Source organism: Dromaius novaehollandiae, chromosome 19, assembly GCF_036370855.1.
Source record: "Dromaius novaehollandiae isolate bDroNov1 chromosome 19, bDroNov1.hap1, whole genome shotgun sequence".
Lineage (NCBI taxonomy): Eukaryota > Metazoa > Chordata > Aves > Casuariiformes > Dromaiidae > Dromaius > Dromaius novaehollandiae.
In genome coordinates this window covers 8,404,570-8,417,829 of record NC_088116.1, presented here as the reverse complement: position 1 = coordinate 8,417,829, position 13,260 = coordinate 8,404,570, and the positions used below count along the sequence as shown (strand labels likewise).

The 13,260-nt window shown below is 45.9% G+C and overlaps 1 protein-coding gene across 11 annotated transcripts in view; it reads left to right on the top strand.

Moving 5' to 3' along the window:
• The window catches only part of CUX1 (cut like homeobox 1), a 274,945-nt gene that overhangs the window by 106,084 nt on the left and 155,601 nt on the right, over positions 1-13,260 (top strand). For all 11 annotated transcript variants that reach the window (XM_064523404.1, XM_064523405.1, XM_064523398.1 and 8 more), the window contains exon 3: positions 5,226-5,273. In XM_064523404.1, coding sequence (XP_064379474.1) covers positions 5,226-5,273 — 48 coding nt within the window. The remainder of the gene's footprint in view (positions 1-5,225; positions 5,274-13,260) is intronic.

The following is a 13,260-nucleotide window of genomic DNA, read 5'->3' as shown; positions in this document are numbered from 1 at the left end:
CTGCAGCAGGGGGAAGGCTGGATCTTTCTAATTAAGCAGCCGACATGATAGCAGGAATAATTTTAGTTAACCCGTGGCTTTCTGTTTCACGTTGGCAGGTTGTGTGCTTAAAGTACATGATAACCAAACCCATCTCCAAAGCTGATGCCAAGTTTCTTGCCAAATACTCCATGCCTGGCTGCTGTTGACCTCTGCCCCTTTCAGCTCCGTTTTTATGACGGAGAAACTCAACAACATTAGCGAGATAACAGACGTGTGGACAAAGTGCGTGGAGCTCTGCCCGTGTGAGGGCACACGGATAAACGTTCCTCCGCTCTAAAGAAACAAATATTCGTCATAGCAGCGTGCTGTTTATCGAAGGAGGGGTTTGCAGCTGGCTGCCAGCTTTTGAAAGCAGGGTGCCTTCCCGGGTCGGCCTGCGGCTTACTTACATGCAGATTGAGCTGGCAAATACCTTCCCGGCATAAATGTGTATCGGGGCTTGTCCTGCTTTTGGGTGGTGGGGTGGGTGTCCTCCTGCGAAAGCATCCAGCGTGGCAGTGTCGAGCGGCGCCAGCTGTTAGCTCCTTCTTACGTGGAGGCTACCTGGGACGGAGACGCAAGAGGGCAAGATGGCAGAAAAGCCGTAGCATCGCACTTGTGACGAGCCAGCCCCAAAATAGGTAGTGACAGCCGAGCTAATGATGTGGCGGCTGCTGCTGCTGCGAGGGGGCTGCTGCTCCTTAGGATTTCACTGCCGCGGTGACGTTCCCCAGCCGATGCACCCCTCGAGCAGACGATATATCGAGCAAATCGCAGAAAACATGGCCTCGGAGGAGCAGGAAGGATCGCTTGCCCCAGTTTGGGGTTTGTTTTACAAGCACACGGTGCTTCTGCAGGTGATAACAGCGTGCGGGGCAAGCTCAGCTTTGCTGGACCACTTCATCAGGCCCGGGGCGGAGGACTCGGCTTGCGACATTTGCAGATAAGCTGGGTGGAGGTAAAGGAGACCGAGCAGTCCGAGAGGAGATCAGAAGGTGCTGTGTAGCTTCAGACCTCCAGTAAATTAAAATACAGTGTTGGTAGCCTGACCATTGGTGTGTCCTTTGTACTGTACACAGTGTATTAAGATGGTGACAGATAAATAACATAGTTTAGTTGTCAGAAAGATGCATTTGCTACCCAGGTTCTTACCATAGGTTTATTCTTGGTTTATTTTCTGCAGAGAGATTTTTTTAATGTGAATGGAAAGAGAGTTTAAAAAAAAATTATTTGGATTCAGATTTCATAGTGTTGCTGTTGGATCAAAATACAAACTAGTTGTTTATGCCCCTGTACAGAGGAAAACGCTATATTAGCTTTCAGCTATCAGATTTGATTCAGATAATGATACAGCATCCTAATTCATAGTCTCCACTCCAGATGCCGAGGCTGCCTGCGACAGGGCCTTTTGCGGAGCGCTGCTCTATCCTGATAAATCATTCACAGCGAGAGCGAGCGCCTTCAGATGGCATTGCAAAAGTAGGCTAATAATGTGATTGCATAGGAGCGCTCAGATATTTCAATCCATTTGGGCTGATAAATTATCATTTGTTTTAATGTTCGATAGCACGTTCCCTTTTTCGCCGTGCTGCCTGCTCCCGGTGATTTGCTAGCTGTGCGCGAGGGCTGGAGTTGGTTGCTTTTCCTGTTTTGATCACAGCCCAGGCAGTAAAGGCCACTACACTTAAACAGATAATAAATCATACGGCGTCCTTGCTGAGCGGCGCTGCACAGTCCCCTGGGCCAGACCCGAGCGGCTTTCTCTCCATGCGCTTCGGTGCGGAGAAGGTAAAATTCTGTTTGATGTTAGTTTAATATTTTGAGACAAAGTCTGATGAGGAATTTTGCCCAACTGCCAAAAATAAATGGCGCCAGCAGAGTTTTAGCTGGTGACTCGGGGCATGTGTAGTCCTGACTTTTGCACGTTTATTTTCTCTTCCCTTTCGTTGGGAGCTGTCTGCAGTTTGATGCTGTTTAGCCAAGTAAGCACTTGTGAAAGTGGCCTGCACCATAAACTCCTCCGAGGGGGGAGAGAAGCAGAAACGGTATGAAGATAGTTAGTCCTTTACGCCTATTTATTCCTCTTGTCACGGCGTGTGCCGTTCCCCCGCTTACCTGCACAGCATGCTTTGGGTGCCTTTGAAATCCTGGAGCAAACTCCTCGTAGCTGCTCCTCTTCCGCTGCCCGCTGTGCAAAGCGAAGGAGCCTGGGCGTGGGGCGCCGCGTCCCTACCGTCCGGTTGCAACAGAGCTCAAGTTATTGCCCAAATTTCAAGATATCGAAGCCGTTTACCACGTTAAACTACGCGCTCTAATGAGCGGGGTGTCCCGGGATGGCCAAGGCTGGTCACCGGCCGGACCGATCGCTTGCCCAGGGCCTGAGCCGCTCTGAGCTGCGTTCACCTCTGCGATGACGTGCACCAGCACCAAACTGAGCAGGATACGTTCTCCAACTGTGGCAAGACTTCTGCTTGGTGACGTTTGGATGGCTGGGATGAGTGCTTAGCATCCTGAGTTTGCTAAACGAAGGCCTTTTGGGAGTCTGATCGTTTCTGTACCCGGCAGCTTTTCTCCCTTTCGACAGCTTGACCGATGGGCTTTCTGGCTTTGGGATGCTCCCCATGTTCCTCCTCCGTTTCCCGCGTCTCTCCCCCCTGAACAACGACATCTCTCATTACTAAAGCTGAATATGGAGGCAGAGGGCTGGCGTAGTTTATGTCATGAAATACGAGGTGCTCCAAATCGTGCCTTTGCCGCAGTCAGAAGATGCAATTGGAAGGGAGGCTCTGGGCGAGAGCTCGTCCCCGCGCAGGGGAGCACGGCTCCCGCTTGCCCGTGCTTTATTTCGCTGGCTGTCACTGGGGCGCTTTGTCACTTGCGGATGTATCCGGGTGATTTCTGGTGCTCAGGCCTTGTGCTTAAGCAGTGGGAACGGCGCCCCGCTCTTGTGCTTAAGAGCTGCGCAAATAAGAGACCTGAGGCTCGTCTTCAGTCAGCTCGCCTGTATTTCTGCTTTCGGCTTTGACATCGGTTTGCCGGTTGGCGCCAAACATGTCAGTAAATTTAGAGGCAATACTGGGGCAGAAACCATAAAACTGTGAACTGCGGTTTTTATTTCGTGAAATGTTGCTTTGCTTGAATGGTGTAATTTTTCCTGATTTTTATAAATTTTAAAAAGATGTCAGTATCCCAATTGTAAATCTGGTGTCTCGTTTTGTAATTGCACTGCACATTAAAACCTGGCACGCCAGATTTTGGCCTGATTTGCAGGCACTTATTTGGCCATTGATTGTTATTGTTGTTATTTTCTTCAACGTCATCATCGCCGGATTACACAGAAAGCATGTTATAAAATGTGCAAAGCCCTCTCGTCTCCCAGAGTAGTCAGGAAGTGGGAAATGCTGCTAAACCTGCCGGGTTTGCTTTGGTAGAGGCATAATTTATAGCTGCTGTTGATATACAAGGACAGTGTCTACCCTTCTTCTGTTCTAAAATAGACAACAAAAAGTACCAGGAAACATTTCAGTGGCTTGACTTGGTCTAAGAACAAAAGCATTTGATTTGGTGCCGAAGAGGGGGCTTATAAAGCTGCTACATTATCTATAACCTGATATGGATTAGCTGCATGTTAGTGCAATAACCTTCCAATAAGTGAAGCTTGGCTGATGGTTTGTCCTTGAGAGCTTCATTTGCGTTTGGCCCCCTGAGCCGCTTCTCGGGGAGCGGGAGAGCGCCTGTTCCAGCTCTCTCCAGCACTTGTCATTTAAATGGCAGAAATCGGTTGTCTGGAAAGTCTCGTTTTCCTTCAGCAAGTCAGATTAAATCCAGGACTGAGGAGATTTCGGACCAGTGAGAGGTTCAACATCCAGTATGTTGCATGACTCCACATCTAAAAGTAAATATATTATTGCATTGGAAAAGAGAATTTCCCAACTTTTTAAGGTGACCCGCTTTTCCAAAAGGCCCAGGGTTCGTTGCAGCTGTGGCCTGTATCAAGCAGAGGAAAGATCTCAGGGCTGCTTAGGTGGTTCATGACTGTCCCAGTTGTGAGCAGTATTGTCAGGGACTCATAGGACGGACTCTTGGTTGAAGTGATGTCTGGAGGCCTCCAGTCCCACCTGCCCTTCAAACTGGGACTTTAGCACCCCCATTAATCCAGTCGTGTGTGTCTTGAACACCTCCAAGGATGGGAAATCCACCCCCTCCCTGTGCTGCCCTCCTGAACGATGCAGCATCACAGTGTTACTGCATGCACTATTATATCTGTGTTGTAGATATACATCTAACTGTGGATGCACTGTGAAGTGGCTGCTTGTGGCTCCTCAGTGGATTACTACAGCTAAAATAGGCATCCAGCTTCTTGGCTGTGCCTGAATAATGCAGCGTCCTCCACAGAGTTACAGGACTTTATTCATCAGGCAGGCCCATAGTGATAATTCTGAGAATTTGTAAGTAAATTAGACTAAACCAGCTTAAAAGTGGAACCACTGAGAATTTTATATACAAGGTAGATAATGCCTCTCTTGTCCTAAGTGATCTTAGTTGCTAAATAAAAATATGCTGCAAATATGTAGTTCTGTGGGCAGCATTTTAATGACTTTCGTAGTACTAAGCATGTTATAAGAAGAAGAAATCTTGGGTTATACAGAAGCTGGCTAATAATACTCTTTTCTCCTCTTCTCTGATGGCTAAAGTCAGAGCACCTTTGAGGAACAAAAAGAAGAAAATGGCCCTTTTTCAAAATGGCAACGCTCTGAGTTGAAGTGGTGACCCAGAGTCGTCTTCCCGCAGCCTAGATTCCCTTTGGGAAAACTTACATAAGTCAAGAGGAGGCTTTGGCGTAAGTTCAGAGGGTGTAGCTGGTGTTTGGGTAGATAGAGGCATTTACTTTTAATTGTATTAGTGTTTCAGCTGAATTATGAGATTGAAAGCATTTAGTACTTACCCAACATCGCTAAGGTTTTGTTAATTAATACTGTTTGCAACAGATACAGGTATATGTCAAACTGGAAATGCAGACTTGTTCAAAATGAGTGCTGGATATACTTTTAACGGAACCAAAGCTCCCTTAAAATGCAGTCAAGATTTAAGTAGTGTTCCAGAAGTGAAAACGGTTTTAGGAAAAACTTGACAATGACATATCCTTTCTTTTTTTCTTTTCTTTTTTTTTTTTTCTGATGAAATATCTTGTTTCTGTCTTCTAGGACCTGCGCAAACAGGTAGCTCCATTACTGAAGAGTTTCCAGGGAGAGGTAAGAGCTTATACTTCTCTGGGTGCTTTTGATCTTGCTTCCCAGCAGGCTGGTGGGTACGGAGCTCCCTGAGCAGAGAGCCTTACTGGGGTTCAGCCTTTCTGCATGTTCTGGATGTGTGTTTGTGATGAGTTAAACTAGGCAAATCACTTTACATTTAGTGTGCCTGAGCGTAAGCTCACCATTACCGTGGCTCAGGTGGCACATGCAAACACCTTGTGCCTCCGTGACTTGGTAGTGGGTTCGAACGCTTAATGCATGCAATGTGAAGTGCCCATGCCAAAATACTAAGGTATTACAATTGTTTTCACAATAAACCTTTCGCCTCTGAAACATTGTTCTCTAAAGGGCTTGTTGGAAAACCAAGAGAAAGTGTTAGCAACTCTGGTGCTGGCTCTTACTTTGATTTCTCTTCACATCTCTGCTGAGAAACACATGATTGGCATGATCACAACTTTAAAAGCCAGCTGTTGTAATTTTGAAGCATTTCTATCAGAAAAGGCAGCTGGACCAATTACAGAACTTTACATTTTAGTCGTGGACAGCGCTGAAGCACTCGCTCCACGTGAGTGCTTGGGGCAGATGGGAGCTGTTGCGCTGCTGTTAGAGAAATGCCATGACTGAAGTTAGAAAATTCTTTTTCTCCTTAAAAAGATCCTTAAAAAGTGCATGAGTAGGGTAGTAGATCTCTAGATTTAACTTCAGACTTTGTTATTCATTGTGGAGTTGCTCTCTTGAAGTCAGCTGTATTGAGCCGGCAACATTTTTTACTTTCCAAATCTATAATAAGTTGTGAGCTGATTTTATACTGTTGCAGTTCCCATCAGAGCGCAGAGAAATTTAGGAGCATGTTTTCAGAAGTCTGCATAGGGAATTAAGTACACAACTACTATTATCTTTAATGAGGGTTACATTTCTGATTACCTGCACATCCTGCTGAATATGTATCCCAAATAGGCAATAATTTCTCATCTTAAAAGCAGTATGCTATTTTTTATTTTACTACTCAATTTCCCAGGTATTGCTATAAATAAATAAGACAACTCTGCCCTTGATTTATCTAATGGCAATTTGTGAGGACAAAGAATGACTTGTGTGAGTCTATTTGACTATTGGTCTGAGTGAATTGCAATGCTCTTAAAAACTTTTCACTTTAGTTTCAAGTCTGCAGTGCAGTGACGGAAGTGTGTGTGTGCTTTCAGCACTGTTCTTAAATGAAGGGAACGTCTCAGGATCAAGTAAAAGTCATACATCCAAATTTTGCTACAGTGAAGGAAGATTCTCCTGTTAGATCTTGTCTGCTGGAGAAACGTGCTCCAGTTCACTGTTATCTTGGTGTGGTTCATCACACTCCTCTTGTGTAGATTTGCTTCGCTAATGTAAAAGTGAAGTTTATAATGGTATGAGTGAAATCTCAGAAACTACGAGAGTAAAACTTGCTGGTAAAATCCCCTCTTACATTAGTGACGCATGAATATTTTGCAAGGTTGTACTGTTGCATCTCCTAGCCCAGTAATTTCAGGCTCTCTTCTGTAGACAGGACTTTAGAAACCTAAAAGAACTGAATTAATCATCATTGACTTCATAAATGCAGAACATTTAACTGTGAAATGTGGTATTTCATAGAAGATGTTATTATTTTACTTTGTTTTGGAGACGTTTCAAAATACCAAGAGCACTAGCCTGTTCTGCCAAGCTACAACTTATTGTTCAGTATATAGATTTGGTCTCTGTTTACTGTTAAGACTGACTTTCTGAAAGTTCATGAGAGGAATGCTCCAGGTAGGTCAGAACCAAATTGTGTTAAGTGTGTAGGCTTTCCACCATCTCTAATCCTCTGGAGATGCCTGCTCTTGCTCTGCCCTGAGATGGGTCAGCAAGCGATAGAGCTGCAGCAGGACACCCGCCCCACGAGCAAAGTGGAGTTGCTTTGTCATGGTGTGAGTATTACTTGTCTCTTGATAGCTAATGGCCTGGGAGGAGGTGGCAGAGGGCCTTTTGGTCACACATGGGATGTAGGCATGGGTGAGGAAAGAGGAATAGGGAGCAATCTGCTTATAAGAGGTTCTCTGATTCTGCTATAGCGACTTCAGTTTCCAACCCCAGAGTAGGATATTTTTCAAAAAAAAAAAAAGGAGGAGGAGGAGTAAATAAGTACAATAAAGGTAAAAAGAGAAAAAGTGAAAACATATTGTTTTGGAGTCCTCCTGCAGGAAGCAGGTTGGTAATGCTGCAGGGATGCTGAATGCGGATTGCAGCTTCTGTAGGCAGCGTGGGTAGGTATGACTGGACCTTGGGCACCGCCACCTCCTCACTTGTTTCTGACACAGAAGCTGGAAAAAAATGTCTTTGCATGATGCAGCTTCTATGTTCTCCCATGTGGGAGAATCTCCAGCACGTTTGCCCCTGTCTTTCCTACCTCCACCCCTACTGCTTTTGCTGTATCCTTTTCTTGCTCCCTGATGGGAGAACTAAGTTGGTCCTTTTTGCATGTCAAAGTAGTATTAAATTAGAATTCTACCCCAGAGAGGAAGCGGGCATGGGCAGATCCCTCGTGGGATGACTGTGCTCCAGCAGGGCTCGGTGCTAGTTGTGGGAACGGTGCCCGCTGGGCGCTGCAGAGGGGCAGGAGCTCCGAGGGTACGGTCCCCCGGCAGTCCAGGCTGTTTGAGGTTGGCTTTCAGGGATATCGCCGCGTTCCCACCTCTGCCTCAGCACTTTGGCTAGTCTGATCCCACGGTGTGCAGAAAGTTTTGTTTTTCCCGTTTTTTCCCTGGACTAGCTCGCTGCAGGCTCCTGCCGGGCAGGGGAGAGGCTGGAGGCGCAAAGCCAAGGGCAGGAGGAGCGCGGCTGTGCCAGCTTAGGTTGACTTAAACTGTCCTTGAACTGTACCCTCGGTGAGCCTGGCGTGACTTGGAGGGAGGTTGACTTAAGCTCACATATTTAAATATCCTCTCTCGCATGCCTTATGGGACATTGCTTGTAAACCTGTGGCTAGTTCGTTCTTTTTTTCCTTATTTTTCTTCTTTTTTTAGTGAATCCACTGGTCACTTTAGCTAGCTGAATTTTCTTCTCAGTTTGGTCATGTATATTGATAAATTACCTCCACCCCCCCCTTTTTACTTTGGCTTTGTATAATATGAACTTATAAATAAAAAACTTCAAACCAGAGTGTTTCATATTCTGTGGCTATTTATCTCAATCAAAAGAAATTACAGATGAAAACTGTTCCAATTATCAAATACCCAGTTTCCATTAGTTGCTGGAAATAACTTTTTTGTATAAATTTTGGAAGTTTGAGTAAGTGTGGTTTTTTTCTGGTGACAGTTAAAGTAAAAGCATTATGAAATGGAATTTAGCATGCTACAAATTTTAAAATGCATTCAGAGTGCAGTTTGAGATGCTATTAATTCATCATTGAAGTATCATTTTATTATCGTACTTGTCCCTTATTTAGGATTTTAATGGAAATTTGAGTGCAGTTTTTTGAAATGAACAGAATGTTGTATCTGATTCAAAGCGGATGGCGTTGACCTTTTGATTTTTGTGGGTAGCTTTTCCAACTTCCCTGGAAGATTTAAAGCTTGGCTGGTGTAAATAGGCTATTGTGAGCAAGAGAGAAGTCATTCATTGGAGAGGTGTAAAATTCCTGTTGTTTCTATCGTAAATCTCCTTTTTTGTTTGCCTACAATTAACCAGAGGACGCATCCTCTTAATACCGTGCTCAGTGTATCCTGGGCTAAATACACGGCAGAGTCAGTAAAGGCTAAAGAGCTTTATCGTTTGAGTATTAAAATGATTATATATAATTTCCAAGTTAGCAAGGCACACCTTCAAGCAACCGTCTAAATAAACCATTCAAACACAGTAGATTATTGTGCATTATCATGTTTACATGAGTGGATGGATATTTGTGCATGAAATCTGAAATACGAAAAACTTTTAGTGCTGTAAATTAACATAGCATAGTTGTGCTATGGAAATCTAGCGTCTGAATCCGCATTTGTGAAGTCATCAAATAGATATTTTAAGGCTGGGGAAGGATTTCCTGAGGTCATTAGCATTCTTTTCATGTGGCATAACAGCACTGTCCAACAGTAATGCAGTAATCCCTCATTTGGAGAACCCTTTAAGGCAGATACTCCAAAACAACACTAGGCTTTACTTCTGTGAAAGCCATTTCTTATTTCCTTCTCGCTGAGCAAGTCGTTTCGAGACTACTGCGACTCTGATGAGCCCGCTCCGGCTCCCCGCTTACCTGCGCTGCTCTTCAAACTATTAATTTGGTCAGGAGAGTAATTTAATAATTTTCCATATGTGGACAACAGAAGCTGGAAGCCTGACTGGTGTGCTGGAGCTGCTAATCGTGCCTTCGAAAGAGCACTTTAATAATGTGTGTGTGCCTCAAGAACTTGAAACACGCTTTCCTTCTGCGTTTTTGAAGGAGTATTCCTGAGCTGATATTCATCTCTCTCCCCCCCCCCCTTTAATTTCCTTATGTTAAATTTACAAACCTAATTAATACAATTTTTTTCCTGTAGGTTCACTCCATGATGGCTCAATTAGAGTAGCAGTAGAACTGTGGTTCAATATTCAGGCCAGCTTCATAATTGAAAACACATTTTCTTCTCAAAAGCTGCAGCTGGTTTGGTTCTGCTCATGCAGAAAAGGATATAACCTTGCATAACATAGGAAATGAACGGTTGAGAGAGAAGCCAAATTCAATTTCAGTCAGATATTTTGAGGATAAGTCCATGATCTATGGAAGCAGGGGAATGAAAAGTGTGTGTATGTGGAAAGCAGCGTATTCAGCACTCTATTAATCACGGCTAGCCTGGGTGCTGTTGTGCGCTGCTGCGTTAGCGCCGATTCTAGTACAGAGGCTGGAGAGCAGCCAAGCACTCCAGAAGTTAACCTCTTAAAGACCCTGAGCTGCTTTCTGTTGAATAAATGTAATTTTGTGGTCAGAAATAAATGCTTGTGATGTAGCAGGAGCTTTGAAAACAACAGCGTGGCGAAGCTATTACAAATTGCTCTGCGCTGGGGAAGTCAACAGCATACATCAAAGCGCAGAGCCTTCGTCTGGCCGCCGCGGGCCCGGGGCTTTGCAGCTTTTCGGTGCAAGCCCTGTTAGACCACTTGGTGCAACAAAGTGGAGTAAATGTATTTTTAGTGGATAATTGTTATCTTTTAATATCCACTCAGCAGGGTGTGGGTGTTGGGTGACTGCCTGTGTACAGCAGGAGCACAGGAACAGTTTTATGCTTTGGGTCAACTTTTGCTTTGGGATCCCAGCGTGGAAGTGGGAGAAGCACGCGGCAGCCTTTTGGGGTGACGGCGGCTCTGCGGCGTTTCATTTCTCTGTTTACACAAGTATGTAAACGCTTATTTATTTATTTTTGGCGGGCTTGATTGCAGTTGAAACAACATCTTTGCTCGGCAAGGTGATTTAAATATACTTCAGCGTCTCGAGGACGGCTGCGCTCTCCTCGACGAGCGCGTGGGATGCCTGCCGCCAGCGCGGGGCTGCAGCGCGGGTGGGAAACATCCCCAGGAGAAGAGTAACGTTTAATCCTAGACCAGTGGACGTAGCTGTAGGCAACTCAGCTCGGATGAAGCGTGGTCACAGGCGCCCGGGGCCGTGCCGCGCTCAAACCTCGTACGTGCCGGCCCGAGGGGAAGAGCAGGCGCCGTCCACCCCGCGGAGCTGCTGCGGGTGCTCCCGCATCCCGCCCGGTGCGCGAGCGAGCCCTACGGAGGTGGCGGTTTGCGCCGGGAGCCGCGGCGGGGGGATCAGCCCAAACCCTGTTATTGTTATATAATTGACAAGGTGCTGAAGTTCCTGCTGGCAGCTGGTGTGCTGTCTATATTAAGGCCCGCTATCCTGCTGACACCCGTTTGGGTGAAATGCTAGCAGTGGTGGGAAACTATTTATGCAAAATTCAGTTAGGCAGCACTGTTTCAGTTAGCAGGGTAAAGAGTATCTTCACATCCTTGCAAAAAGGAGAACTTGACGGGTGCTGAAGTAATGGGGAGGGGAGGGTCGCGCAGGGTGCGGCGTTTTGCCCAGCGTCCTCGTAATCCAGCCCCTGTTTCTGCGAGTGCAAATTATTCCTCTGTTTATTCCAAAATGACTGCAAGGCTCTATATAAGCCAGTGTCTGGCCTCGTTCTGCTATAATGAAGCAGCAGTGATTTGTAAGAGGGTAGCTCAGTATAAAATATTAGTAAAAGATTGCATTGCAGTGTTCGTGCGCAGGTGGATTATGCACCAAGGCAGCTAATGAGCCGGTTCTTGCAAGGATTCCTCTGCCCTAATTTTTAAAACACATAAGCAAAGTTTTGGTCATGTGTGAGACAGAGAAAGCAATTATGGGCTCTAGATGACTGTTTATTGCAGAGGCAGGATGGGAGGCTAACGGACAGGTGAAAGCACCCGCTCATTTAGCTGCGTAGCTGCTTCTCCTGCTGAGAAACTGGAAGTGAAATTGCACAGCGCAGACTGCTCTTCTGCTCTGGCAGGGGCTGCTGCTGCCTCCCTCCCTCCCTCCCTGCCCTGTCCCGTCCCGTCCCGTCCCTCCCGCGCGTGGCACGTGCCCTGCTGCAGCGCGGGGCCCGGCCGGCCTTGCCGGTGGTGCCCCAGCAGGCGGGATGCGCTCCGGCTCGCCCTGTGCTCTTTGAGGACTTCCCAGGATCAAAGGCAATGAGCTCTTAAGTCTCCTCGGTTAGTGGAGCAGCAAACAGCTTGCTGATCTGTTCTCTAGAAAGGCGTTCTCCCAGCTTTTCGGAAAGTCCGCCTCCCTTTCTGGTTGGTAGATGGTGTAACGCGCTGTCCCGTTGCCCTCCCGCAGCCCCCCAGTTTGAGCCCAAGCGAGTGTGCTGAGTTTCGGTGCTCTCAGCTCCTCGCGGGAGCAGGAGCGAGTACTAGCGAGCACTGTCCTTGCACAAATGCTCCCTGGAGCTGCTGGCAGCTGATGTTAAAGGTAGTTAGCATCCCCTGGTGAGTGCAGACGCACACAGCCAGTGATGACAGCTGCTTCTCGTTGTCTTACCTTGAGAGAACTGAACTTCTGCCATATTCATCTGCAAAGTGTCTTTTTTCTTACTTTCTGCCATGTGCCTGACTTTTTTTTTTTTTTTTTTTTTTTTTTTTTTTTTTTTGGCACTTTGGCCCCCTTTGGATCCTTTTGCCAGTCCTAGTTTGACGCGGATCAAGGATCGAGGGTCGGAAAAGCAAGAACAGGCTGTCCTGTGAGAGGGAGGGAGCTGAACTTGCCCGCGGCTGTTTGGGAAAAGCAGGATTTATCTGGGCACGAAAGGAAGGAAGGTTCTTAGGGTTCAAAGTTGCAGCTGTTTCATGGTAAGAGGAAAAATGGAAAAACTGAAGGATTTGAGTCCCTCTTAAAGTTCTCCTGTCAACTCGAGGTCAAACTAGCAAGCTGGTGAGGAGTGCACGCTCTTTGCAGGTACCCTACCTAGGCACTGCGCTGAGCAGCTTTCTTAAACAGATTGTTACTCTATCTACTGTAAAGTCTTCACTTTTGTTAAAGAATTTATAGCACAGCTAAAATACACACCATATGCTTTAAGCAGCTGCACAAGACTTTTTTTTCCATTTCTCTTCAAAAACCTTTTAATTGCAGCAAAGAGAAAAACAGAATAGTATTTTTACTTTTTGTTCTGTCAGTTGCAAAAAAAACTCTAACTGGCCTGATGAACTGTATATTTTTATTAGATTTCTATATAGCTATCTGTTGGTGTTAAAGAAGGGGTAATCAAGGCAAGCGAAATAGGTACTGTGCACGTACCACGTGTGCTCGATAATATCCACGCACAGAGGATGCTGTAGAGCTGTTAAAATGCACCAACTTAGCAACTGATGTACTGTTTTTTATGAAAAAGAAGCCAAGCCCTGTTGTAATAGCTTAAAAGAAAGCATTGTGCCATCACATGGCATTAATAACTGCTGTTTGATTCCATTGCACCTA